We start from the raw sequence: 25,146 nt of genomic DNA, 5'->3' as shown, positions 1-25,146 counted from the left end.
AAATCAGTTAATCAGTGTTAAATGGTTAACAGAAGTCATAGTATAAGTGAAAACATCCTCTATCTTGCTCATTGTATCACATTTCTACCTTTCCCATTTTCTCAGGTCTTTCCGGTCATTTACATAACGGTGTTTGCATTATTACAGTGGTTGGTTCGAGTCTTAACTGAGCTTTAAATATTCCTTAAAAGCTACTCTAATTGTTGTTGGCTTTTTTTTTATAGTATACTTGACAGTGTTGAGAATGTGGGGTAAGATTCCTTTTCTCTGTCAGTGATTTCAGCTGTCAAAATCTAAAACAATGACACAGGGAAACATTAAAACTTTTTCATCAAAGCAAGGGCATTTCAGAAGTGAGTAAATCTAGAACAGCCAACATCTCAGTCTCTTGAGCACTTTATTTGTTATAAATACAAGTCAATACCACAAGATGGCACCTTCTTACTTTCAACATCTACGATTACAAACAATTATCGTCATAAAATGGTTTCAGCTTTTCAATGTGTTGTTTTGGATATTATTGAAACCTTATAAAAGCAAGACTTGCTACATCAGGATCGGCGTTTGATGTATATTAAATGAGGTCAGAATTAAATTCAAAAGAAGAATTTATAAATATTCAGATAAGAAAATTGAAATTACAAAAGCAGAGTTTGTCATCATTAAACTGAATTACAACTGTATGTGGTTAACGCTATATCTACATGGCTAAGTTTAGTTAAAATACAGTTTTAGTAATCAAAGAATCTACCTCATTCTCCAATATAACCACCTATTTCATTTGTACACCCTAACATTCAGTACACATTTCATTCAGAAACCACCCAGCTTTCATCTAGCCCAGCGATTGCGTACATTCCATCTTTTTCAATAGACACAACCCATGAAGTGCCATCATCCCCTGGCTACAAAACAAAATACAATATTTAAAGATAAAAACTCAGAGAATTTCTGAAATGGTAACCCATTCTCTCTGTGTTCATGAAAATAGGCAATCCAATTTGAAAGTCTTTGAACCAATGTAAACTCTAGAAACTCAGTGTTGAAGTATGGGAAGAATAAAGACCTGCACTAATATAGTGCGTAACAATGCAGTGTCAGACTCGTCATTTACAGTAAATGCCTTGATTGGACTTTCCTCCGGATTGTCATGCTGCTGAAGATAAAGTTGACTCAAGTCTGTGGGAATTCCATCATGTTTTCTTCCTCCCATTTCCAAACAGGAAGAGAAGGGTTTTCAGGTCCCTCGAGAAAATCAAAAAATTAAACACTCACACCCATAAACAACTGGAAAGCAAAATGGCAGACCAAATAATCCTTGACTCCATGTCAAAATGAAGTTGAGGCAATATTACTTTTGCAATATTTGTATTCTGCCCAATATATCACATCATGAGATTCCTCAAAAAACTGAGAAGTCTGAGAGCTACAAAAGAGAAAGCGGTTAAGGCAGTTGATGTCTACATTTGGATTTCTTTTTCAGGTTACATGTCTAAGTCTCCATCGTAGGCTAAGGTCAGAGGCTTCTGTTGGGGAGGTGTGCTTTGATGTGGTTTTGGCTTCTTGCTGCAAAGGGAAAAGAATTCCTGAGATAAAGTTCACGGAGCTCTGTTTTACTGTGAGGTACAGAAATTCAAGTGGTTAAATGACAAAAGATTCATTTCTCTTTTATGAATTTCTTTGATGAATACTTGTACACTTTAACCCTGTGTTAAGGAGAAGCCATTGTGCTTTCAAAATCTTAAAAATGGTTTCGCGGAAACAATTAACTTGGTTAGAGGACTACTTCTCCCTCTTGGTCTTGTTTACACGCAGCAATGTGACATCTGCTGCTAATTCCTAAGCTCCTGCGACCTCCACGTCACAGATGTTTAACATCATAAGCAGCTGGAGCAGCCAGACTCCTGTGCCTTCCCCTAGTCTTGTTTTTAAGTAAACATATTTCTGCTCTGGCCTGAAACCTGACACTTAGCTGCCAAATCACCAGAGCCGGTCAGGAAAATTGCACTGATCGTGCACCACACAAAGCTATTCTCACCTGGTCTGTTTTACCTGCGATCAACAACTTTGCCAGGTCAAGAGGGCTGCTGTTCCTTCTCACAGGGAGAGATGCTGAAGTTGAGCACCATTCTCAAATCACACAGTGATGCCCCAGATTTGGGGCAAAACAACTGCCTTACACTCTGATTATTAGTATGGGTGAACCTCCATTATGTTTATGAATATTCATAGTTTGAAGTCTTTATTTAAAGCAACACACTGCATCTCACTCCTCCCCCCCCCCCCCCACACACACACTGTACTGTTTCCCTTCCTACTCAACGCCTTTGCTTTGCCAGGCTTCCAGAGCCAGCATTCTTTTGACCTATTCTCACTAGCAGGGAGCTATCTCCCTCCTGTCTCTAAATTTATTTTACAGTAACAGCTATTATTAATTGGATGCATACTAAGTGCCAAGCCCTTTGCTGGGCATCTTACATAAAATATCTCCATAAATTTCAGGAAAACCCTGAGACGGAGGCATTAGGATTATTGCTACTTTACAGAGAAGGACTAGAGAGGTTGTTTACCTTCCCTCAGGTGACTGAGTGAGTGGCAGAGCCCGGATTCTAAGCAAGTCTAACACCCAGACCCACACCTTTAACCTCCTCAGCACATTCTCTCTACACATGTGCCATTAATTAGGCACTTGGGAGAAACAATTTTTTTTTATCTGTACATATGAATTAATTTTTATACTCTAAGTGAATTTAAACTAAAAGCAAACATCTCAATGTGTACAACTTAGTGGCATCTAGTACATTCACAATGTTGTGTTACCACTAACCCTATCTAGTTCCAGAACATCTTCATCACACCAAAGAGAACCTCTGTACCCGCTAAGCACTCTCCCCGTTCTCTACCCCGCCCCTGCAGCTCCTGACAACCACTTACCAACTTTCGGCCTCTATAGATTTGCCTATTGTGGATATTTCATATAATGAATTCATACTGTATGCAGCCCTTTGCGTCTGGCTTCTTTCACTTAATGGTTAAAATGGAAAATTTTATGTGAATTATACCATACTAAAAGAAAGATGTTTGATAAAATTAAAATGGTTGTAGGGAGAACCTCCTATTTTAAAATGCTCAAGTTCCAATTCAAGGAGAAAAACTATTTGGTTTGATGTTTGAAGCAAATTATAGAAGCTAAAGAGAGAAATTAAAAATTATTGAAAAAGAAACTACTCCAAAGAACCACAGATCCTATCAGTGGCCCCACCCTGGCACTGGGCATGCAATGGGTGCTCACTGGATGAGTGCTGGGTGCTGGGCACGGGCTGCAGGCACACAGTTTCCAACCAGAGAAGCTGAAGAGAGGCAGAAACATGTTTTAGAATCCTCTGCAAAGGGACCTGCAGCCTCCGACTTCCTGCTTCCCGGGTCTTTTCCATATCGCAAAGGGTATTTATTGCATAATTAGCTGAATAACATTCAACTTTAGATTAATATACATGTATATTCCAGTGGCTCTTGTCACATTGCTGGGCTCAGGCTCTGGCATGGACAATGGATCCAGCTTGAAATGCAGTCCTGAGTAGCCCAATCTGCAGCACTTACAGGTACTAAGAAATCACATAAGTAAGAATTTATGACAACTTGCAAGTGACAGTTTGTAGATCCTGGTGGTGGCAATGGTGATAGTGGGGGCTGTCCTAATATCAAAGAAGAATATGAGTAGGTTCATCTGAAATGACAATAGGGGTCTTCCGCCTCCCACCTCTCCTGCCTTTTTGAGGAGAGGGGGAAGAAATGTAGGTGATTCCAGTCAGAGTTTGTGGCAATCCACTCTTAAATGGTATTTGCTCAGGACTATTAGGCAAAGAGACATGGGAGAGCTGAGTTCTGGGGAGTGGGGAGGAGGGATAGAGATGGCTGGATCTTTATAACAAGACAATGATAGTGCCAGAGAGATGGCTAAACTGGGCCAACCTCGGTGAGCCAGGCCTGGAAAATTGTGCTCAAAATATCAGATATTATACCAGTTTCCAAGGATGGAAATATGAACATTGTGTCCACCTCTGTGAAAAAAGAGTGAGCTCCTACTATGTAGGCCTTGGATTTCTGTGGGCCAAGGGGTGTGCTTGGGATCATTGTGATGAAGATTGATTTTATTATGAATTTTTTCATATTGTGTAACCTCTCAAATTACAGATACTAAGATCACAACAATGAATGTGAGACATTGAGAACTTTTATAGAGTTTGAAAGTTCTCAAATTTTGGCAATTGCTGAATAAGATGGTACTTTGCTGGGTAGCTGTGGCTTTACAAAACTTCCTGGTCAGTTAGAAAGAACCTAAGAGGAGGAGCTGAGCAAAGCAAAGCCAGCAACCAGGAGACAGGTCTTCAGAGGCCCCTGCTTCCTTTCCTTTCTCCCTTACTGGTATTCATTTTCCCCTTAAGAAATAAGGGTTTGCCTTTTTTTTTTTTTTAAAGGATTTTTCCTCTTTAACTCCTCTGCTCAATTAGAAAAGGTGTGATCGCCTCACTCACACTAAATCAGGACCCACAACTGCCTGGCACATAGGCTGCCACCACCACTAGTCATGCTGTACCCCCGGTGCACACCTCTAATCCATCATGCTATTCTTTCCTGTTGGGCCGAGGTACAGCCTCATAATTCTTCCTAATGGAGCACTCTTGACAGCCACCCCCATTTTTAGAGTTGGCACAAGAAATAAAACCATTATGCGACCCTGGCTGTAAGAGATCATTGACTGACACATTTTAAAGGAACCTCTTCCACGATCATTTGCCTTGTAGCAAAGGATAAATCCATTAAGGCAGAAATGTGAGCTCATTACGAACTGACAAGCAAGCTGCTGGCGCTTCTTAGTGCTGTTGAATTCAAGCTACAAGGACCCATCCTGAGGCCAGTGGAGATTAAATAGCTTGATGAAAGCCCGAAACACTCTTTTGTATAGGCAGCTACTTGTGAGAGCCGACCCTCTGGAAGTGGGGGCACCACTCAAACTTGGGCAGAATGAGAGCCCATTTACTGAATTGTGCTGAGCAAGGCAGAATGGATGTCGTTATCCCAAGTAACTTCCAGGCACTATGTCTAGATTAACTACAAATTCACCCAGTGGTCATCCTCACTAAATTGCCTCATGGATCTTTATTGGCAGGGGACCTGGGGAATCAGTAATATTTCAAAAACTCTGAACACTAATGGCAGATGTACAAAGGGTTGTATGTGCACAAGGTGGTCCTTAAGAAGACTATTTTTCTATATTTTGTCAAAAGCGTTCCCAAGTGTTGTTATAAATTGCTTTCATCTGAAGTATACACCTAAGAGTTGGCATATTACAGCAGTTCTCTTGTCCCAAGCCTTTTATTTTGGAGCAAAAATATAAAATCTCCAAAACTCATCCTCTAACTCTTCTGCAAGCTATTTAATAGAAGGAGATGCCGTGGAAGCATCTATTTGGATTCTTTAGGCATCTCATATGTAACAGTAAATGGTATGTGTTTTGATATCAATAGGTCTGTTCCCAGGTCTATGGCTTAGTTTACTTGGGAAAAGAGCAGCCTCTAAAAACTGTGAAAGCTGTAGATACCACCTTGAGTCTAAAGAGTTTTCAGTATTATTCATGGGAAAGAAATTACAGAGACTGGAAGACCAGTGGAAAGAGTATATCCTCGGGGGTTAGGCCAATCTGGAGTTGGTTTTACCAGGCTAATGATCTCAGATAAATTACTTAACTTTTCTGAGGCTCACTTACTCTCTCTTTAAAATAAGAATGAAAATAGCAACTTCTCATTCACTTATTATTACATAGATTGCCTTATGTAAGGTACTTTGTTTGAAATATAAATATTAGATTCTTTTTCCTGACCTTTGTCTCTGAAAATCATGGGCAATAAATTGTTTTACTTATCCACTCTTTTATTCACCCACTTATTCATTTGTTCAATAAATATTTATCAAACTTGTGCTCTGAAAAATACACCAATGAAACATAGTCATTACACCTCTTCCCCTTCCCCCCCACAAAGTCCTTGGTGTTGAGTGGACGAGGAAGATGTTGATACAAATAACTACACTATCAGTGTGGAGTAAATGGAGGAGGTACTGACAAGTTATTCCAAACTGTTTGATAAGGAAAATTTGACTTTTACTTGGAAGAACTGGTGGAATGCCAATAGCTAACGATGAAAAATTCTTTCTAGATGATTGGGACATAGGGAATAAACCATGAAGGCACAAGCCTCCTTGTGAAACTAGAAAGTGCCATTGTAAGTGCCCTAATATAAGGTTACTTCTTGCCAAAAATTATCCTTCAGAAAGAGGTGGTAGCCTTACTCAACCACTATAAGTCTTTCATATTATGAGGAGCTACCTTTACAATACAAAAGTTTTTTCTAAATAGAGAGCATAAATATACATACACAGTACAAATAAAAAGGCCAACTTCTCTAATATATGGTTCTAGGTACTTGGGTCTTGGGATAAAAGCTCTGAAACAGCAACACAAACAGATTCAAAGCAGTGCTTTAGCTCAAACAACTGGATGGAAATGAATATGGGAAACTTGAGGAACTGAATGTGATTGTGGAAAGGAGACTAAAGCAATGACAGTGTGACTGATCTGAAATAAGATGTGAACTTGGAATACAACCGTGTTAGGAAATTAGAGAAAATGAGTATTTTATAACAAAATAATATGTAATGTAGGATTATTGATGGCATGTATAATTAAGAACATTGGTTACATAGTTAAATATGAGAGTAGAAAATTTACTATTTTTTTCAGAATAAGAAAAGTTTATTAGGGAAAGAATTTTTTTTTCTACAATGATAAAATAGAAGATGAAGTTGAAAGAGTTGTTCGGGCTCAAATTGTGGAAGCCTTCCATTGACTGGCCAGGCAGCTAGAACATGACTTTCATTTTGCTGTCAGTGGGAAGCCACTGCTTGTGTCTGGGTAGGAGAGGGACTGATCGCCTGGCCAAGTTTTAAGAAGACTAATCTGGCTGTAGAATGCAGATGAGAGCATTTGTAACAAGTCCAAATATGCAGCTATTGTGCTACTCCCAAAGGGGAATTATTTAGACCAGGCATTGAGGATAAAAATAATTGATATGAGAAATAATGTATATAAGTATTTACGTAATTTGGTTACTGAAAAGTAAAGGGAAATTCCTTTGATCTTTTACATGAAAACTTCCTTAGAAAATTGTTTCTTACCAGAATTCAGTGATGTATCTAATTAATCCCCAGAGCCTATAGTCAGGCAGAAAGGGCCTCGGTAAATATTCATTAGTGAAGGAACGGATTAAGATTAACACAATTTTAAGTTAGAGGAAGTGAGAAATATAAAAAGGCAAAATTAATGAGTATTACTAAATGTTAATTTTAGATATTCGAGGGAAGAGGGAACCATAGTATCTGAATTTGGGGATGTGGCTAGATATAACAACTAGAACATATCCAAGCTTTTACAGATGAATAGACTATCTGATTATCTTACACTGTATTGGGCCATTGCTTTGAGAGCACTTTCTCATCTGTCAAACCTTCATGCCCTTTTTTGCAATTTAAGACCTTTCCCTCTTTTTGTAATGTTTTCTGGTAGTTCAATTCTTCCTTTCACTATGAGCCTCATATAATGCTTTCAACTTCACATTTGTTCATTAAGACCAGATCTAGTCAACGCCTACAAAACTGATCAATTCAAGCATAAAAATAGGTCAAATCATTAGATTATAGGGTGAATGACCAACTGAGGGTGTTACTTTTTACTACAACACTGTGGAAACATAAGTTGGATAGAAATTCAATTTCTAGAGATTCAATTTCTATCACGATAAGTGGCAGAAAGAATTAAAGTCATCTTATTTTCGTCACTAACTTTCACCAACCAAGAGCAAAGATTTAAAAACCTGTGTAGCCTTGGAAACAGAATTTGAGGCTAAATGTACAAAGGCTGGATTTGAATCGAGATTAAAACTTGGGTAAAAATTCAAGGAAATAGTCTATGAGACAGATGATGAATATAAATATCTCGCTTTGGAGAAAAAAGTGAAGTAACACTTTGATCTCATGAAAATAAAAAAATCCTTTGAAAATTTTGCTTAGGAAGCTAATAAAATATTCTCAACACACTTAAAAACATTCAAATATATTTACATCTGCCTGGTTTCAAGACCAGCTCATAAGCTAAAACGTATTCTGTACGATAAACTAATCACAATTTTCTGAGAAGAATGGATTTTCAGAAACTAGTCACTTACAAAATGGAGTTCCTGGAATTGGCAGTGAAGTTTCCTCTCAGGGCTGGTCAGTGTAGATAACACCTGGCTCTACTATTTACAATATACTAACAGGCTGTTTGGACGGACTGGTCAAACAGTTAACCTGTTTGTTAACCTAACTGATCAAAATAGGCCAATTTAAGAACAAAATTTAAAAACTAGAATTATCTAAAGTAATGGTTCTCAGCCTTGGCTGCATTTTAGAATTACCTAGGGCACTTTTCATCATGCAGACTACATGAAAGACTAATTAAATCAGAATTTCCAGGGCTGGGACTGGAGTACCTGTCCCCAGGAGATGCCAGGAGTTGCCACTGTGCAGTCAAAGCTGAAAACTACTGATCTAAATCAAAATACTAAAACGGGAAAGTCTTGACTAATGATTTGTCTCTTATACTTTCTGATGTTATTTGAAAACCAAATAGAAATGTTATTTCAAATGAGGACAATAAAGATAATCTCCCACTTGAGCTATCCAACAATTCTACTGTTGGTGACTATTTGGGAAGTCAAGGCTCCTGTTATAATGGCCAATGGTCCTGACTTGTTTCCTTTTAGTATAATATGTTTTTATATACCATAAAACATGGAATATAAACTTTTTAATAATTAGTACTTACCAAACAAGGTAGGAAGTAAATACTAGGAAAATCATGATAAGGAAACCACCACCTGAAACGCCATAAACCCAAATTTTTACTCGACCATCTGTTTAAAATAGAGATAAAATAAGCTTAGTGTACAAAAGCTGTATTTCTCATCTGAACTTACAATATATTTCCCTTCTGAATTCTGAGACTTGCATAGGTCATAGGTAGAAATATACATATGTGGCAGCTCTCAAATGAAAAAAAAAAAAAAAAAACAGGTAAAAACCTAAGACAGTCTACTAAATTTTTCACAATGCTAAACAGACACTGACAATCATTACTTCATAAAGTCTAAAAATTGGCAGGCAACTTTGAATTTATTTTCATGTCTGTATAGTCATGCATATAATACAGAAGTATTGCAAAATATTTTGACAACATAAGTAGAAAAGAGAAATAAGGGACAATCCTGCAGGCAAAGAAAACTACTATGATCATCTTGGTGGCTTTGCTCCCTGAATGATGTTGGGTAAAAAAAAAAAAAAAACTATATGACCAAACAAGCTAATCAATTCACCAAATTACTGTAAAATTATAATTGCATGTGTACGTGGATACATTATTTTGGATTTGATATCTGCTAGAGTTGAAAAACAGATTATGCAAATAGTCTCATCAATTTTGTGATTTTCACTATATAAGGTATAACTTGAGTCTATGTATGTCTTTTCTATATATGATAGAAATTTGAGTTATTTCTAGAAATCTAATGTGTTTTGTTCCATTTTATGTGAGCATACAGTTAACTAAACTTAGAACTGGACTGACCAAGGCAATGCCTTAGCATCCCAACGAAACTGCATTCCTTTCAGAAAGATATATACACACGGAAGTTTCACTAAACTACATATGTGTTTTTTTCAACCTGCAGTTAATTACACTTAGTATCTTATTCTAAGGCTTCTGTGAGATGAAAAACCAAAGTCTTTTGTAAACAACACTTGTTTGAAATAAAAATCACAATTATGTTCAATTATATTACGACTACCTATTATAGTTTTTGCTTACAAGACACTTCCAAGCCTCAGTCAGGTTTTAGAATGAGGTTTTAATGTAGTAATGATATTTTTCTATGGTCATAAAATTTTTAACAAAGCTTTGATTCTGATCTCTTTGAGACACTAATGATGAAATCCCCTATTCTGAGTGTTTTACACTGGCAATAAAAAAAAAGACTTCCCTGAGTGAGAACACACCTTTCATCTTATTACCCCTAAATCTCACAGAGCTGAAGCACTGGGAGGATTCAGTGTTTTTAAATCCCTAGAGTAGAGGTATGTGGTCCATGACCTTTAAACCATGTTACTGAAAAAAGAATTAATAAAACTTTTTATAATAATAGAATGGATTGGATCAAACTTCAAACTATTGAAAAAAGATATGTAGTGAAAAATAAGTCTTCTGCCATCCTTGCTCAGTTCCCTCCCTAGGAGCTACCACTGTTACCAGTTTCCTTGTGAATCATTTCATAATTTTCTCTGCATATGCAAGCATATGAGTACATACACACAAAAAGATCTTTTTTAAAAAGACACAAGTGGAATATATCATTCACTTTGGTACTTTTTTTTCCACTTAGCAATATATGTTGGAAATATTTCCATGCTAATTCATAAAAGCTGGCCTATCTCATTCTTTTCAATATATCGGAGATATATTACAGAATTCTATCATATTTTTTCCCATTCTATTTATAGACATGTAGGTTGTTTCCACTCATTTGCTATGTACCAAGCAATCATGTAATGAATATCATTTACATACTTCTTAGTATATGTGTATATATTTGTATGGTGAATTTCTAGGAGATAAATTTTATGTTATTTATTTTTGTAGGAGAGAAATTTTAGATCAAAATGTGTGATAGTGCCCAAATGTCCTTCAAGATGTTACTCCAGTTTACACTGTCATCATGAAAACCTAGTGAAAGTTATAAACTCTCTTCTCAGACTAAATATATATTATATATATGCTTATATACATACGAATGTACACAGTGGTATATATGAATGCATACATATGTATGTAGGTATATATACATGTGTGTGTATACACACACGCATTCAAATATATGATACTATTGATGCTTTAGTTAGACCCCCAAATATTAAGGGACCCATTTTCCTGGGACCTCACCCTAATTCTCTTCCAGAAATAAGGTCTACAGGCAATGGGTGAACCTGCCTACATTTCATATCATGCTTCCTTCAAATTTAAATCTACTGCTAATTTAGTCACAGTGAATATGATGGTTTTAAACATCTATGGCATTTCTAGACATATAGGGGAATCAAAAGTGAATAAGATATTGTGGTCATCCTCTAAAGGTGGTTGAAGAGGGTACATCTTGTTTCCCTCACTAAATCTAGAGTCCTCTGGGCTGGAGCTCTGGTTTTTGCTTCATTTAAGCACATCATCAAGGCACTTTGGGTACAGCAAAGGCCTAGGGTCTGGGAGCAACGTTCCCAGGGCATATTATACCTGATCTTGTCTGTCTCTTCCCTCTCCATGCCCTGTCAGTTATGCTATTTTCCTGTCATAGGTAGCATTTTGTTCCCTAGAAGAGGTATGTATGAAAGACACAGAGAATCTTACTTTCATTTTCTGCCCACTTCACGAAATGGGAAGCGGAGACCAGTGCTATGGAAAAGGCTTAATGACTTGCCTTGAAACCTTCCTGTCAGGTACTGGTGGTTTGAGCTTGGTCAAATTAGTTTGAACTGCCTGTTCCAGATTCCTAATCTCTAAAATGGGGATGATGGCATCTCATTAGATTGCAAGAACATAATGAGATGACTCATGCAATATAATCAGCACAGAACCACAGAATACACAGAAAGCATTTAATCAACATTCACACCTGTCCTTAATAATCACCTATTCTTGAGCCCTACAGGCCCAATACTGTGCTAATACTAACAACAGTCCTGCAGGGTAGATCCCTCTAGACTGATTTCATAGATGAGGAAACAATTCCAGAGAGGTGAAGAGACTACACTCAATCATAAAACAGGTACATTCTGAGCCACAATGCCAAGGGTCTCTCTGCCTCTAAATTGGTGCTTTTTTCCATTTCTCTAGTGTTTCTCAAGCCAGATAGGGTCCCTGAACATTTCCTAAGATATCTGTATGTTCTTGAGAATCTATTCCAATTTTTGCTTTTAATTTCAATTATATACACAAAATCAGTTATAAAAGCAAAGTCTTTCACAGAGATAACTAACAATTAAAAGCTATTTTTAAAGGTTAATATTTTGGTTACTTAATTCAGTGTCTCTTAGGGGTTGGCAGACTTATCCTCAACCATCCATGAGAACATTTTACATTTAAAGGGGACCATACATACATTATGCAACACTCAAATTTGGGAAACCGTGAACTAAACCATATTGCCTCTTCCTTCTCTCCTCTTTTTGCCCTTCCCTCCATTCTTCACACCATGATCAGGGGCCACAATGTGAACCCCAACCCCCCACGAGAAAATCTGCATTTCTTACTCATAACTGAAACACACCTGGATCAAGGGGTTGGAGAGACCATCCTTTAAAAATATCATGTATTTTTGAATTCACAGGTCTGTTTTTCCCAGCAAGGTTTTTCACATCAGCTTTCTTATCCTCTGAGCCAGGTACTTTCATGCAGTAATCCAGGAAACCATTTGATCTCATTATCTCTGTATAGCCCTTCTCACAACCACAGACTCCACCCTACAGAATAAAAATATGTCTAAAGTTACACAGTGAGTTGTGCAGATGAAAAAAGAACAACTTAAGTGTTGGAATCACTTAATATTTGCATGCTATGTCATGGAAATTTAGGGTTTTTCAGCAGCAGACTTTGCCAAAGAGATGAAAATCCCATAAACAGTTCATCTTTCTGAATTCTAAAGCCAACCCTTAAATAAATTATCAGGTTTTTCTAGCGGTTTACAATTCTTACACTTTCCAAATATGAAATCAGAATTCTTTGTCAATAGAGGGCATTAACTACATCCTTTTCTCTCTCATAGAGATGTTCAAGGCAGTTAATCAAACTAGCCCCCGCTCTCCCTCCAGCTGTTTTAGATTCCTGTCCACCCTCCAACCTGCCCTTGATGCTGAGAAGCACAGCAGCAGGGATTATGTACATGGCGTCTTTGAGGTCTCTTGCTACTCCAGCTGCTGAATGCCTCTGCCACCTTCTACCATTAATCACTGACTAGTCTGAACTACCTCTCTGCTTGTTGGCTTGGTTCAGCACTCAAGGAGAGCAGCCCAAGTGGGGAAAAAAAGAGTTCACCAAAGGCACATGTCCAAGAGAGGGATGAGATTTATTTATGATATGATATCTCATATACAATATATCATATATATCCCTCTCTTTAGTAGCCCAAATGTCACTACCACATCATATCATCACATTCCTAGTTGGCATTGTGATAATGTGTTCTTCGTATCTGTCTACGGATTCCTGGTCATTTTCATGCACAAAAACCTCTCCAAGAAGCTGACTTTGATGAAGTATTATGGACAAGGATTTCTATCCATCTCTCGAAGTGGAACTGAAAATAATTGTTCTTCCTTCCTCCAGCAAACAGAGATTATAGAGAAGAACAGAAAAAAATTAAGCATAAGATTATGAATCTCTATGACTTTGCTATCAGTGCTCCTTACCTAAACTGTTTAATCTGGCATTTTCTGAACGGGCCCTACCTCATGTAGTACTCATGTCAATCCTTATCAATCAGCCAGATTTATTTAGATCATCAATTGTTGACTGAACACATGATTTTGAGGAGTGATAGATAACTAAAGTTAAAGAGGGCACCTCAATCTTCTACAAAAGGAAAAGGTAAAAAAGCATATAGTATAATTAATAACTGCCCACAGTTAGCAAATAGGCAGCAATCATATAACAGTGACAATTACTGTGGTATTTCCAGTTACTTATAATTGAAGGCATTACATAGTGTTCAATGGAGAGAACTAATTAAGAAAATTTGTATCTGCTTGGCAATGAAAGCCATCTTGTCAGGATGCATGTCTATTAGTCTGAGTGAAGAGTTATAACCAGTCTCATAGGCCAAAGGTTCAAGGGAAAAGGTAATGTGTGTTTTATTAAAGAGGGTATCCAGAGAGTTGGTGGAAATCTACAACTTCTATCTTGCAGATATCATTAGCCCATGAAGTTGCTGCTGATATCTTCTTCTCCTTTGCTCCTCTGTAAGCTCAGTCACTAGCTTTTCTCTGGTAAAGAACTAACCCACCTTGAAGTAGAAGAGCCATAAAATAGGATTGAGAGCTTTAATTATTTTTAACCTAATCATTTTTGGAAAGAGCATACTATAGGAAGAAACCTGTTTCCTTGAGAGACATGGCATAACTTTTTTTTAATATATATGCACTGCACACTATGAGTGCCATTGATTGGAATACAGTACAAATTTTGCAATAATTCCTGAGCAGTGGTACATGGGAATTAAGAGGCGAAAAAGGGAAGAAATGTTTCTGCTTTAGAAAAAAAATTAAAAATATACACATACACACATACAACTATTATCCATAGCCACATATTTGACTTATTTAAAATGAACTAAAAATTTACTCCCACTAAAGTAATCATAGTGTAATCAATTTTACTGAATAATATTTAGCAAAGATGAACATGCATTTATAATATCTTTCAAAATAGTTTAGGTATATGAAAGGTTAAGAGTGGGGGAAATAAATCAACTGAGAACACATTGATAAATAGAGCTAACATAAATTAAATATCTGAAAGCCAGATTTGGCTGTCGACAGACTTAAAGAAAAACAGACTGCTTTCCTTAACACACGGCCCTGCAAAGAAATTCTTAATAGCTGTGATTACTCCTGCAAATGCCTCTAGATGGTATCATGGGCATGTGGAACTGCTGCATGGGCTATAGCAGAAAGGAAATCGTCAGACAGCAAATGCAGAACACAGCAATTAAAACACTTGTAGAAGTCTCCAGCATCTGACTTACCTGCGTACAGTAGGAGAAAGGTTTTCTGCAGGCTGGATTACACTGCCGGATAGCAGCCGGACGCGCCTGAGGGGAGCAGCCTCCTACAAAGGAAGTCCCACCATCACTTGCAGATTTTTCTATGATAAACATTTAAAAAATGTTTTCTCTTCCTCTCTAGCACTGGCCACTTTGTGACAGTGTTTTTTTTTTTTTTTAAGCTGTTTGCTGACATGTGGCCCAGTCTTACTTTATTGATTACTCCAAGATGGACTGTTTGAGATGGGAGGCTCTGCTAGCAAACAATGTTTGCAGTAGAGTTTTTATACCTGCTCATGGGCAATGTGATTCAATCATATGGCTATGCTTGAGGGCAAAGTCTGTGAGTGCCAGGATCAGTAAAAGAATTGATGAAATCTCAAATTTAGTTCAGGAGCAGAAAATATGTCTGCTTGAAGACTCATTCCACATATTTTTTTCTCCAGCTCCTGAATATCCCAACTAGGCACTAGGCCAATTCCCAACGTGCAAATGCTAAAAGAATTCTGCTAATCGAGTCATGGGACCACAGTTCAAATGCTTTGAAATACATTTAAAAATGTTACCAATCAGGATATATAGACACACACCCACCCACACAAATTTTTAAAAACAGATGTGTACGCTCCAGGAGAGGCACTCACACATCTGACACAATACTTGCCAGTGCTCATTAAAGGTTTCGGAACAAATGGATGTAACATGCATGCCCCTATAATCTGAAAATCATTTCCATGTCAGTCTTGCCTTCCTGGCTTCAAGGAAGCAAGTTAAGAAGGTGACATAACGTTCGAGGACATTATTTAAACCTTATGTATAACACTGGTTGCATTTATAGGTTCTAGCCTTTGCATTACTATAATTGTCAACCAATTATAGTTTATGATTTTATAGCTAGCAAAAAGCTTTGTGCCTAGGGCAATGTAGAGAGCAGTCAGATTTACATTTTCCCTGGGAATGAAGCAGCTAAATTCTCACTGTTACTGGAAAAATAAAACAAATCATCCATACAAATAAAACAAATTCCACAATCCAGAATTAGCACCTAGGTGTGAAATTGATAACTTGGGCCTTCGTGGCAATAACCACGCAGTCCTGTTGCTACCAACTGTGTTTGCAGGGGGTGTTTTCCAGTCTTCAAGCCAGTGGTCTCCAAAGTACAGTGTGTGCATCCTGGGAGCGGGCATCTCTTGTGAATTGGGAAGAAAATATTTGAATTTATATAGTTTATACAACATTTTTGTTTAAATTTTAAGACTGAAATTAAACTCATGATATGGAGCAGATGATTCATCAGATGTCCCAGTGTTGTACACTGTGCTTGAAGTACTCTGTGCTGAGAAGTTGATAGTGTAAACCTCACCAGTTTAACCCCTAGTATATTGCAGTGTGATGCTTTCCATGTTCCTAGTTAGGTAGATTTGCAGTACCTTTAGTTTTAACAATAACTTACAAAAAGGACAAGTATCTTAAATTATTGAATGGAGAAACTACGGAATAAAGGGAATACTAATAATGCAAAAATAGGTAAACAAGAAAAAGACGGAGCTGACAATTCTTTTATTCCTATAGAACAATAAAAATTCTCCCACTCCTGAGATACGCTCTTTGTCAGCCACATTATTTGTACTAAGTGAAAACAATGACAATTTAATTTTCTCTTATAGGAAGGCATCAACATAAAAAACCGTTTAAATTATTGGGAAGATCATTTGTAGATCAAATTGTATCCACCATGATGAATGAGGAACGCTTCCTTCGGTCTGTATTTAGATATCAAGTAATAATCATGACTCGCGCAATATTCAAATACTATGCTTCCAGTACATGAATGCAAGCATCTATAGTTTACAGCAAAGAAGTTTTTTGCACCAGTAACAAATAAGATTTTAATTTTTTATGATATCTATATCAACCCTTTTAATTTCAATTTCTGTATATGTTTTATAATATATATTAGCATAGCAGTACAGGAATATGATATGTTGACATATGTCCTCAAAAACTTTTCTCCAAGAAGGTACAGGATTTGAAATTTTAGAGACCATCGTTTTAAACTAGCATGTGGCTTTTTCAGTCTCAGATCACAGTATTTAAGGAAGTTTTACTGTGTTTCAGCTTATTTCTTTAGGTTGTCTGATATATTACGGGTCTTCAAATAGAACTGTTTGCTGTCTGAGATGCAGAGGTCTAAGGACAATTTGCCATGAAGATCATCTAAGGCTATCTGCCCAGTCTTCCCTTATAATTTGTAAGGTACTTCTCACAAACAGCAACAGCAGGGATCTTTCTGAAGTGCCCACACAAATCTTAGGTAGGAATACCTGTGACATTAATGCCATCTGAACGTTGGCACCATACAGTGCGTTCATTATTGTTCCAAAGACTTGCTTTCCATGTGTAGTGATAACATTTGCCTCCTGCAAGCAAATACGATAACAGCGGTTCTATTACACCTCACATGAAATCGAACAAACATTGATCAATCAAGGCTAAGAACTGAAAAGTGCTCTTGGTACCTGTACAAGGGCGTGTTTCTAGAACCTGTTCGGGACAGCTGTCTTGGTTCTCAAAAGACTGAATTATAAATGTTCTTGACCTAGACTGGCGGCCCATTGCCTCAAAGCTTCTTCCATCGATGCAGGTCAGTTCACACGTGCTCCACTCTGACCATTCGGTCAAATGGCAGTCTCCTGGATGATGTGCAGTACAGAGCAGGGGGGACAACAGGAAAAGTGGTACTTGACAACACTTACATGGACAATATGTTACATGCCATATTATAAGGATATTTTAAGCCACCTTAAACTTATGTCACACAAGCTAAGTTGCGTTATTAGGGTTAAAATAAACTCATAAATTTTGTGTAACTAATAATGACCTTCACAGTTACATAGAACTTGATCATTGAACAGAGTGCTTTCACAAACCTATAGTCTTGTCCCCATCATGCCATCACCCATGTATGCATCCACTCATGTATTCAGTCAATATTTTTTAAGTGCTAGCCAATGTGCTAGGTACTGTCAGGTCAAGTATTATTAACATATTTTCTAGATGGAGCAACCATTACTCAAAAGGGCTAGACTCTATACCCCAGGTAAAACACAAGTGAAATGATAAAGACAAGATTCCAACTTAACTCTTAAATTTCCAAGTCTGGTGCTTTTCTTTTCCTACAGCTTTATTAGGGGCAAATTAAGCACGAGAATATTCCAAAATGATAACCACAATTAAAAATGAATTAAGGTTACTAGAAGATAGATAAATAAAAAGATCACTATGGAAGGTACTCCCCATTGTTTAAAACTGCATACCTGGGCAAGGCACAGAACAGGGCTGCTTCAGGATGCTAACTTGAAAGGGCATTTCTCCACACAGTGCATTGTCTACATGTATAGCCCAATGAGAGATTGAACCATTGTGGACCACGCAGGAAAGGCTGCGGATCTGGACTCCTTCCCCGCAGTCTCCACCCTGAGAGAGGAAAGGATGCTGTCAGAATTACCCCAACAATTAGCATCTCAGAGTTTTGATTCCTGCCACCCCCTTGCCCAAGAAAACTCTAGTTGTGTATTTCAGCAACTTCCTCCTCTTGAGATTTATCTTTCAATTGTTGACAAGAAAGTATCACTGAGCAATTCTTCTAGAGCTGAAAGAGAAGCAGAAGTAGAAAGGCAAATTTATGCCATGGAATTTATGTACTCAGACTATGACAATTCATTTTGGAACTCAGCCAGGATTGACTGAAAAAGAAAAACAATACATAATTTGTCTAGGTGTGTGTGATAAAATGGCCTAATCCATACTCACTCCCCAAAAGAGCATGTATAGCCACAGGGCATAAATTTCTCTCTTACTTTGCTTGCTTTTCTTCCGTAGGGAATTCAGTACTTTCTCATATGGATTAGGCTGTGGTTTCCACTAAAACCCTGATTTTCTTTATTGCCACAAGAAGTTGTTTTCCTGGTATCCCTTCTGTGCTGAATGATATTCTTTGAAGAGATTTCATACAAATTCCACTCAGCTTATTCTGGGCAGTTCGAAAAAAAATCTGTGCAGTGTCTCACAGAAGCAGAAGCTTAGACTTGGAGGGCTCTTAGTGGTTATCTAGCCCAACTGTCTGCCTGATGTTATAGCAGGAAAACTTGCATTTTTGGCAGATACTCATGAGATGAGTTTTAGTTCTCAGTTTTAGTCAGGTGCTCACAGTTCAAAAAGAGGTCCATTGGATATTTGGATAACTTTATACCATAGCTCTGTTTTTACATAAATACCTTAGTAAACAGTACCTAAGGCAAAGCTTTCATGCTAAGGAAGTGAAATCCCAGGATGGCAAGAGAGAGGGTAAAAGAACTGTAGCAGGGACAGAGGGAAAACAAATATAAGCTAGTGTGCTAGCAAGCTGGCCTCAACTCCACAAGAAAACACAGTTGGTGTCTTGGCCACCAAAACATCTTCCAGACAGGCCATGTGGTATCACTGGGCCTCAGTATCATCCATGATGGGGGAGGAGGGGAAGAAGGGAGAGGCATTTGAATGCCAGCTCCTCCTTGGATCCAGTTCTCATTGATCAACCTTCATCCCAGGGAGTAGTAACCTCACTATACTTGCAAGATATGTTACTCAGCTTCCCCTACATCTAGAAGTTGGTGGCAGAGCTAGAGCCTTCATGATTACTATGGTATGATTGGAGAGAAAGAGAGCGAGCCTTTGCACCTCTGTGGCTGCAGTAAGGGGTGCTACATGCTAAAACCATTATTAGTTTACAGTCTGATAACTGTGCTCTGCACTGGGAAACCGAGTTTTGTCATCTCCTTATCCCTTCTCCCCTGCAGGACCCAGAAACTGCATGACCTAGGCCTGGGAGCTTCCATGGCTCTTGCAGTGGCAGGAGTGAAGAAGAACAGGGTGGTCAGCTAAAGCAGTCAGGACAGTGTTCCAGGGCATAGAGCAGGTGATCCGGGGCCTGATGGGCCTGCCAAGCACCAAGGTCAAGGCACTGTGGCAGCATCTGCTGAGAGTCGAGGGCAGATCGCGGACTGACTGCTGGAGGCGCAGGATGTTACAAAGTGGCTGCTGAGAAAAACTCTTGACATAATTATGATTCTTGACATAGTTACGATTCAAACAGATTGGCCAAAAGAGAAGGTGAGACTTGGAGGAGGTCCAAGTTAAAGCCTGAAGAATCCAAATCAGCACATAAATTAGGGCCATCATATCCTCTCCTAGAGATGTTTTGACAAGAATTATGGTTTGTTTATCTAAGACGGCAATTTTCACACTTGATTTATCAATACTTTGTAATTGCTCTAATAGTTTCTATGGCTATTGTGAAATTGCCAAAAAGAATTTACTCTAATTTTGAACCTAAGTGCAGTTTTTTTTGGAGATAAGTGGAGATTTAAAATCAATTCACAGAATTATTTGAAGCAAATGTTCTAGTAAATGTTTATTCCCTAGTGGAATTGTCTAGGGTGTATATAGTATCAGACTTTGTGTACTTGGAGAGAAGGGTCTGAAGCTATTCCAGCATGTATGAAATTTGAAATTACTCCTATCTGGAACCGCAGGTAACAGAAGATGTGATTGATTAGAGTTTTGTTTGACATTCCAGGAGATGGAGTGTGAAGAAATGACGGGAAACAAGTCTACATCAGAGATCACTTTAAAAACCAAGACAAAAAAATATGCTCCTAGTATGTATCCATATTCCACCTTAATCTCTTATACCTTTGACAACAGCCATGATATGAAGAGAAATCAGCAACAGAATGATCAATTCATTCATAAAACACACATTCACTCACTCTAATTCATGAGACTTTATACACCAAGGACTGAAAACAGACCCAGGCTTCTTGGAGCAAGATTGTCAACATCGAGGCTTCTCTCACCGACTCTTCACTGTCCTGACCACTAACAGACATTTGGACACTCTGAATTGGCATCTCCACCAGACGTGGATAGGCAGATGGTGCTAATAATCATAATCATAGTTTTAATCAAAATTATAATAGCAACTGCAATTTATTGAGCTCTTAATTTATGTCAGGTGCTATGTTAAGCACTGTATATAAACTGTCTTATCCCTACCAAAACCCCTAGAAAAATAGGTACTATTGCTACCTCCATGATATGGATAAGAAAACAGGAACTCGGAGAGTTTAAAGACTTGGCAAAAATTGCAGAGCTAGGAGCTGGCAGAACCTTGACCAAAATTAGGCTTGCTAGACTCCAGAGTCTCGGCTCCTAAAGCAGATTTATCAACATGTACGTGGATACGTGTTCTCAGCTGAGGAACCTGGAAAGAAGGAGTTAGGAAACTAAAAAACAGTGAAGCTTGAGAATAAACACTTCCTTTCATTAATCTCTTTCCACATAAGATGGTGGCAGAATTGGTGCATCCACTGTGCCCTGCGCAAGCTTCTCTTATTATGGTTTGATACACTTCATGTCAATTGGCCACTTGAATATCAACACCACCCTCAGTGAATGAGCAGGTTATAAACCAGTATTTGGCAGGTTAGGATATGATGGGACAAGGAGAAGCAGAAGCGCAGCTGTGTGAGAGGTGTTCTTCCTTTGTGTGCAAAGGCCCACGTGTATTTTGATCAGTAATTCCAAAATCTCAGTTTATATATAAATCTAAGAAAAGGCAACTCACTGAAAAGATATTGTGTCACCTATCTCACAAAGAGTTCACAATCAGGCTTTGGGAAAGGCAGTTCAAACTCAGGGAAAACTCAAATATCATGCTTCCCTTTCTCTATGGCCTCTGCTTTTTTGTGTGTCATCTTCTTTCTTGCTTCTGAGCGACTGACTTTATCTATAAGGTGGGAAAATGCAGCAGCTAAGCGTTCCTGAATAGAGTATCTTTGAACAGCTTCAATTCTATTCCAAATTCTTGGGGAAGAATGCTGATTGGCCCTGTTTCGGTAAGGTGCCCACCCCAGAATAATTAACTACACACTGGTGTTTTGAGAGCTTTGTCTGGATTAAGTCGAACTCAAGTTTCCTCCTGATTGGAAGTGTCCGTGAGTCAGAGGAACCTCATCTAGAAGTCTAAGGCAGCTCTGAAATTTCTGGATATATAAACCAATCACCTTCTCTCGTGGTCTCCAGTGCCTTCGATTCTGGGTTATCTCCAACAGATGCCACAAGCCCCAGCCTCATCAGTACTGCTACAGAGAATGTTCACAAGCCACCACTCTTGCCCCTATGGTTCCGGCAAAAGCTCAAGATGTGACAGCAAAATGAAAAATGACATCTGGCTTATCCCCATAATGTTCTTATGGGACAAGTTGGCAGAATTGTCTATCAGAAAAGGCTACTGACACCTGAGAAGACAGATACAAGGGAAAGTACAAAAGAACAAGTAAGGTCTAGCAGCAGTTGTATGCCTTGTATGACTCAGAGCATGGAGTGTGTCAGCCCTCCATCCATCCTTCCTTCCCTCTCTCCTTCCTAACTTTTTTTTTCTCTCCCTTCCCCTGCAATGGGTTCCTAAATTCCTTCCATTTTCTTAATTGTAAGTGATTCCAAGCTGCATTTCAAAATTGCTGAAGATTTAGGAAAGAGGATTCTAGACTAGCAGACAAAGTATTCATATTTAAAGCCTATAGGTTATTATCAAATTAATTAGCATGGTTACCTTCTTTTCTGTAAAACGGAGACTGAACAAATGTTCCACACATTTTTGATCCTCTGGGACTTATTAAAATACATGGGCATTTAACTTCTGCAAGATAATAATGCTGCGTGACAATGTCATCCTGACAGGAACACTAACCATCTCTATGAGAATACTCTGCAGATTTCTTAATGCATAATCAAAATTATTGTTACCTAATTAAAATATGCTTTGGAACATGAGCTGAAGGATAAACTAGTAAAATAAGAAAACAGGAAAAATCAATGTGCTTTTTCTTATGCAAGAAGCCAGAGAGAAAATGCAGTAGAGGATCTTTGCTGATCCAGCAAAAGCTCCGGGTATGTGATATATTATGATGTTGCTAGGCATTTATATTTCAGGCCAATAAAAAAGTAATCAATGAGGAAAGTGTAGTAACCTTGGTTTGTGTAATAATGTTAAAATATAACTTTCATACACTTTTGGTTTTCTGCCCATATGCAAGATTTTGTCTAAGCCTAAAAGTGCCTCTTTAAGAAATACAGTCTACAGCAAGCTGTGCATTTCCATAGCATCAGGGTTTGGCCTAATTCAATAACACTTTGATATTTACAAAAAGCCAAGAAAATAACAGAGAATTCTTGAGGATGCCAAAAGAGATTGAAAGTCCCATGATCTGGTCCATTATAAGCAGGGCCTAATGAATGGCTATTTATTTTCCAAGCAATATCACTCTGCATGAGGTTAAGTCATTTGGTTGTATTTTTCCATGTTCTCCATTGCATACAAATACTCTGTGCCAGGCCCCTGGTGCTGTGAAATTTATTCCATGAGAGAATAGGTTTGACCAGACAAGTGCTTTGGACATACTGAGAAGCATTTCTCTTGAGTGTCATTACACGACCTACCTCCAATTTACATGCAGACCAGTTGCTGAGGACCCAGCTGTAGCAGGGGGTCACTGGGCAGGTTTTCTGCTGGGTAAGCTCTGTAGGGCACGGCCGTCCTTCTCCTTGGGTTGGCATAATGACAAATCGAGTCCGGCTCATTTGACCTAAAATGATAAGGAAGGTGTCAGCTTTTCAGTTAGACTTTGGCTTAGAAAAAGAATTAAAGGACAGAATGTTGCCTTACATACCTAAGTCTTCATTAAAACACACTGTTAAAATTGAATGATGTACACATGAAATTTCTATAACATTATAAACCAATGGGACCGCAATTAAAAAAAACACTGAACTTTGTCATGTGCAGCTTTCAGTTTTTCTGCCTTTTTAATTTAAGTTTCTATAGATTATCTAAAGTCTGCATAATGCTCAAGGATCTGAAATTTTTCTGTCTATCTTTCTACTTCTTTAGTCTCCCTAAATCCAAACTCTGTATTTGTTACCAAATACATAGACTGATTCCGTAAACATTGGCAGAATGTTAATTCATTCAACAAATATTTATTAAGCTCTAGTAGAATCCAGGTATCCTGCTATGTGCTAGGGAAACAGTGATGAAATTGCCAGGTGTACCGGCTGCCCTCACAGACCTTATGTTTTAGACTAGGATTACAAATATTAAATAAAAACAGAGAGAGTTGCATCCTCATTGTCTGTTAGGTTCTACATTAGCATGTAAGATAAAAATTTCACATAACCTAAATTACCCTAGAAATCCCCTAGGGAGGTGCCACTGGCCCCCCCCCCACCCCCTGCCCCGGGTCTCAATAGAGTCTTTTAATTAATTCAACATAACCAATTTTCCTAGAATTCGACTCATTTTTCTTTTCACTGAGCACAAGATAAAGTTGTTGCCTTGTGTCAAGGAGCCATAATGTTTGAAAAAGATAAGTTCAAATACTTATATTCCATTTCATAATGAAGGAAAATTGGTTAATCAGAATAGCTGAGGAAAGAGCAGGGCTCCCATGTCATCTTTTGCCAATACCTAGGCATTAGGTCATCAGCTTGTTAAGTGGCATAGTGGATGGAATTTAAATGCTTGTGTTTCTCTCTCTCTCTTGCTCTCTCTCCCACTCACTCTTGTCCTTACTCTTCTTTTACTGATGAGGTACTAATTGCATATAGTTTCATTACTATTAGTTATCTGTCAACACGATGCCCTTCTATTGTTGTTATAAAGTTAATTATTTGTATCTGTATTTGTGGTAACTGTTAAAGAAAAATAGAGGGTCCTATGAGAGCATGTTATGGGGATGCAGCCCAGTGTGGGAAGGAATTAGAGAACATTGCCTTGAGCAGGTGAGCTTTAAGCAGAAATCTGAAGGAATAAGCCAGATGTGATGTACAGGTTGTCCTACACAGAAGAAAGAGCGTGTGAAGAGGTCATGAGATGCAAAGGAGCAGAACATGTCTGAGGACCTGACAGGCTAACGTGACTGAAACAGAGAGAGCTAAGGGAAGAATAGATTGGAGCAATGCTGTTAAAGCTATTCAATATGGGGTCTTTTAGTCAATGATATCTTAAGAGAAATGGAAAGCTAGTGCTGACTTCACACCTCTACAAAGAATTCACTCGAAAGCCCTGGGTAGGAATAATTCTCAGATGCCC

At 38.2% G+C, this 25,146-nt stretch overlaps 1 protein-coding gene across 5 annotated transcripts in view; it reads right to left on the bottom strand.

Annotated features, from left to right (window-relative positions):
• Positions 1-386: 386 nt before the first annotated feature.
• The window catches only part of THSD7B (thrombospondin type 1 domain containing 7B), a 799,570-nt gene continuing 774,810 nt past the window's right edge, over positions 387-25,146 (bottom strand). For 3 of the 5 annotated variants that reach the window (XM_044768990.2, XM_070507606.1, XM_070507605.1), the window contains 8 exons: positions 23,496-23,641; positions 18,272-18,431; positions 17,474-17,647; positions 17,279-17,374; positions 14,937-15,019; positions 12,465-12,657; positions 8,921-9,008; positions 387-1,566 (listed from right to left, as the gene is read on the bottom strand). In XM_044768990.2, coding sequence (XP_044624925.1) covers positions 1,485-1,566; positions 8,921-9,008; positions 12,465-12,657; positions 14,937-15,019; positions 17,279-17,374; positions 17,474-17,647; positions 18,272-18,431; positions 23,496-23,641 — 1,022 coding nt within the window. In that variant the 3' untranslated portion in view covers positions 387-1,484. The remainder of the gene's footprint in view (positions 1,567-8,920; positions 9,009-12,464; positions 12,658-14,936; positions 15,020-17,278; positions 17,375-17,473; positions 17,648-18,271; positions 18,432-23,495; positions 23,642-25,146) is intronic. The other 2 variants (XM_044768984.2, XM_070507604.1) reach the window with 2 other exon arrangements.

Source organism: Equus asinus, chromosome 4 (genome assembly GCF_041296235.1).
Source record: "Equus asinus isolate D_3611 breed Donkey chromosome 4, EquAss-T2T_v2, whole genome shotgun sequence".
NCBI lineage: Eukaryota > Metazoa > Chordata > Mammalia > Perissodactyla > Equidae > Equus > Equus asinus.
This window is presented reverse-complemented; position numbering and strand designations above follow the sequence as displayed.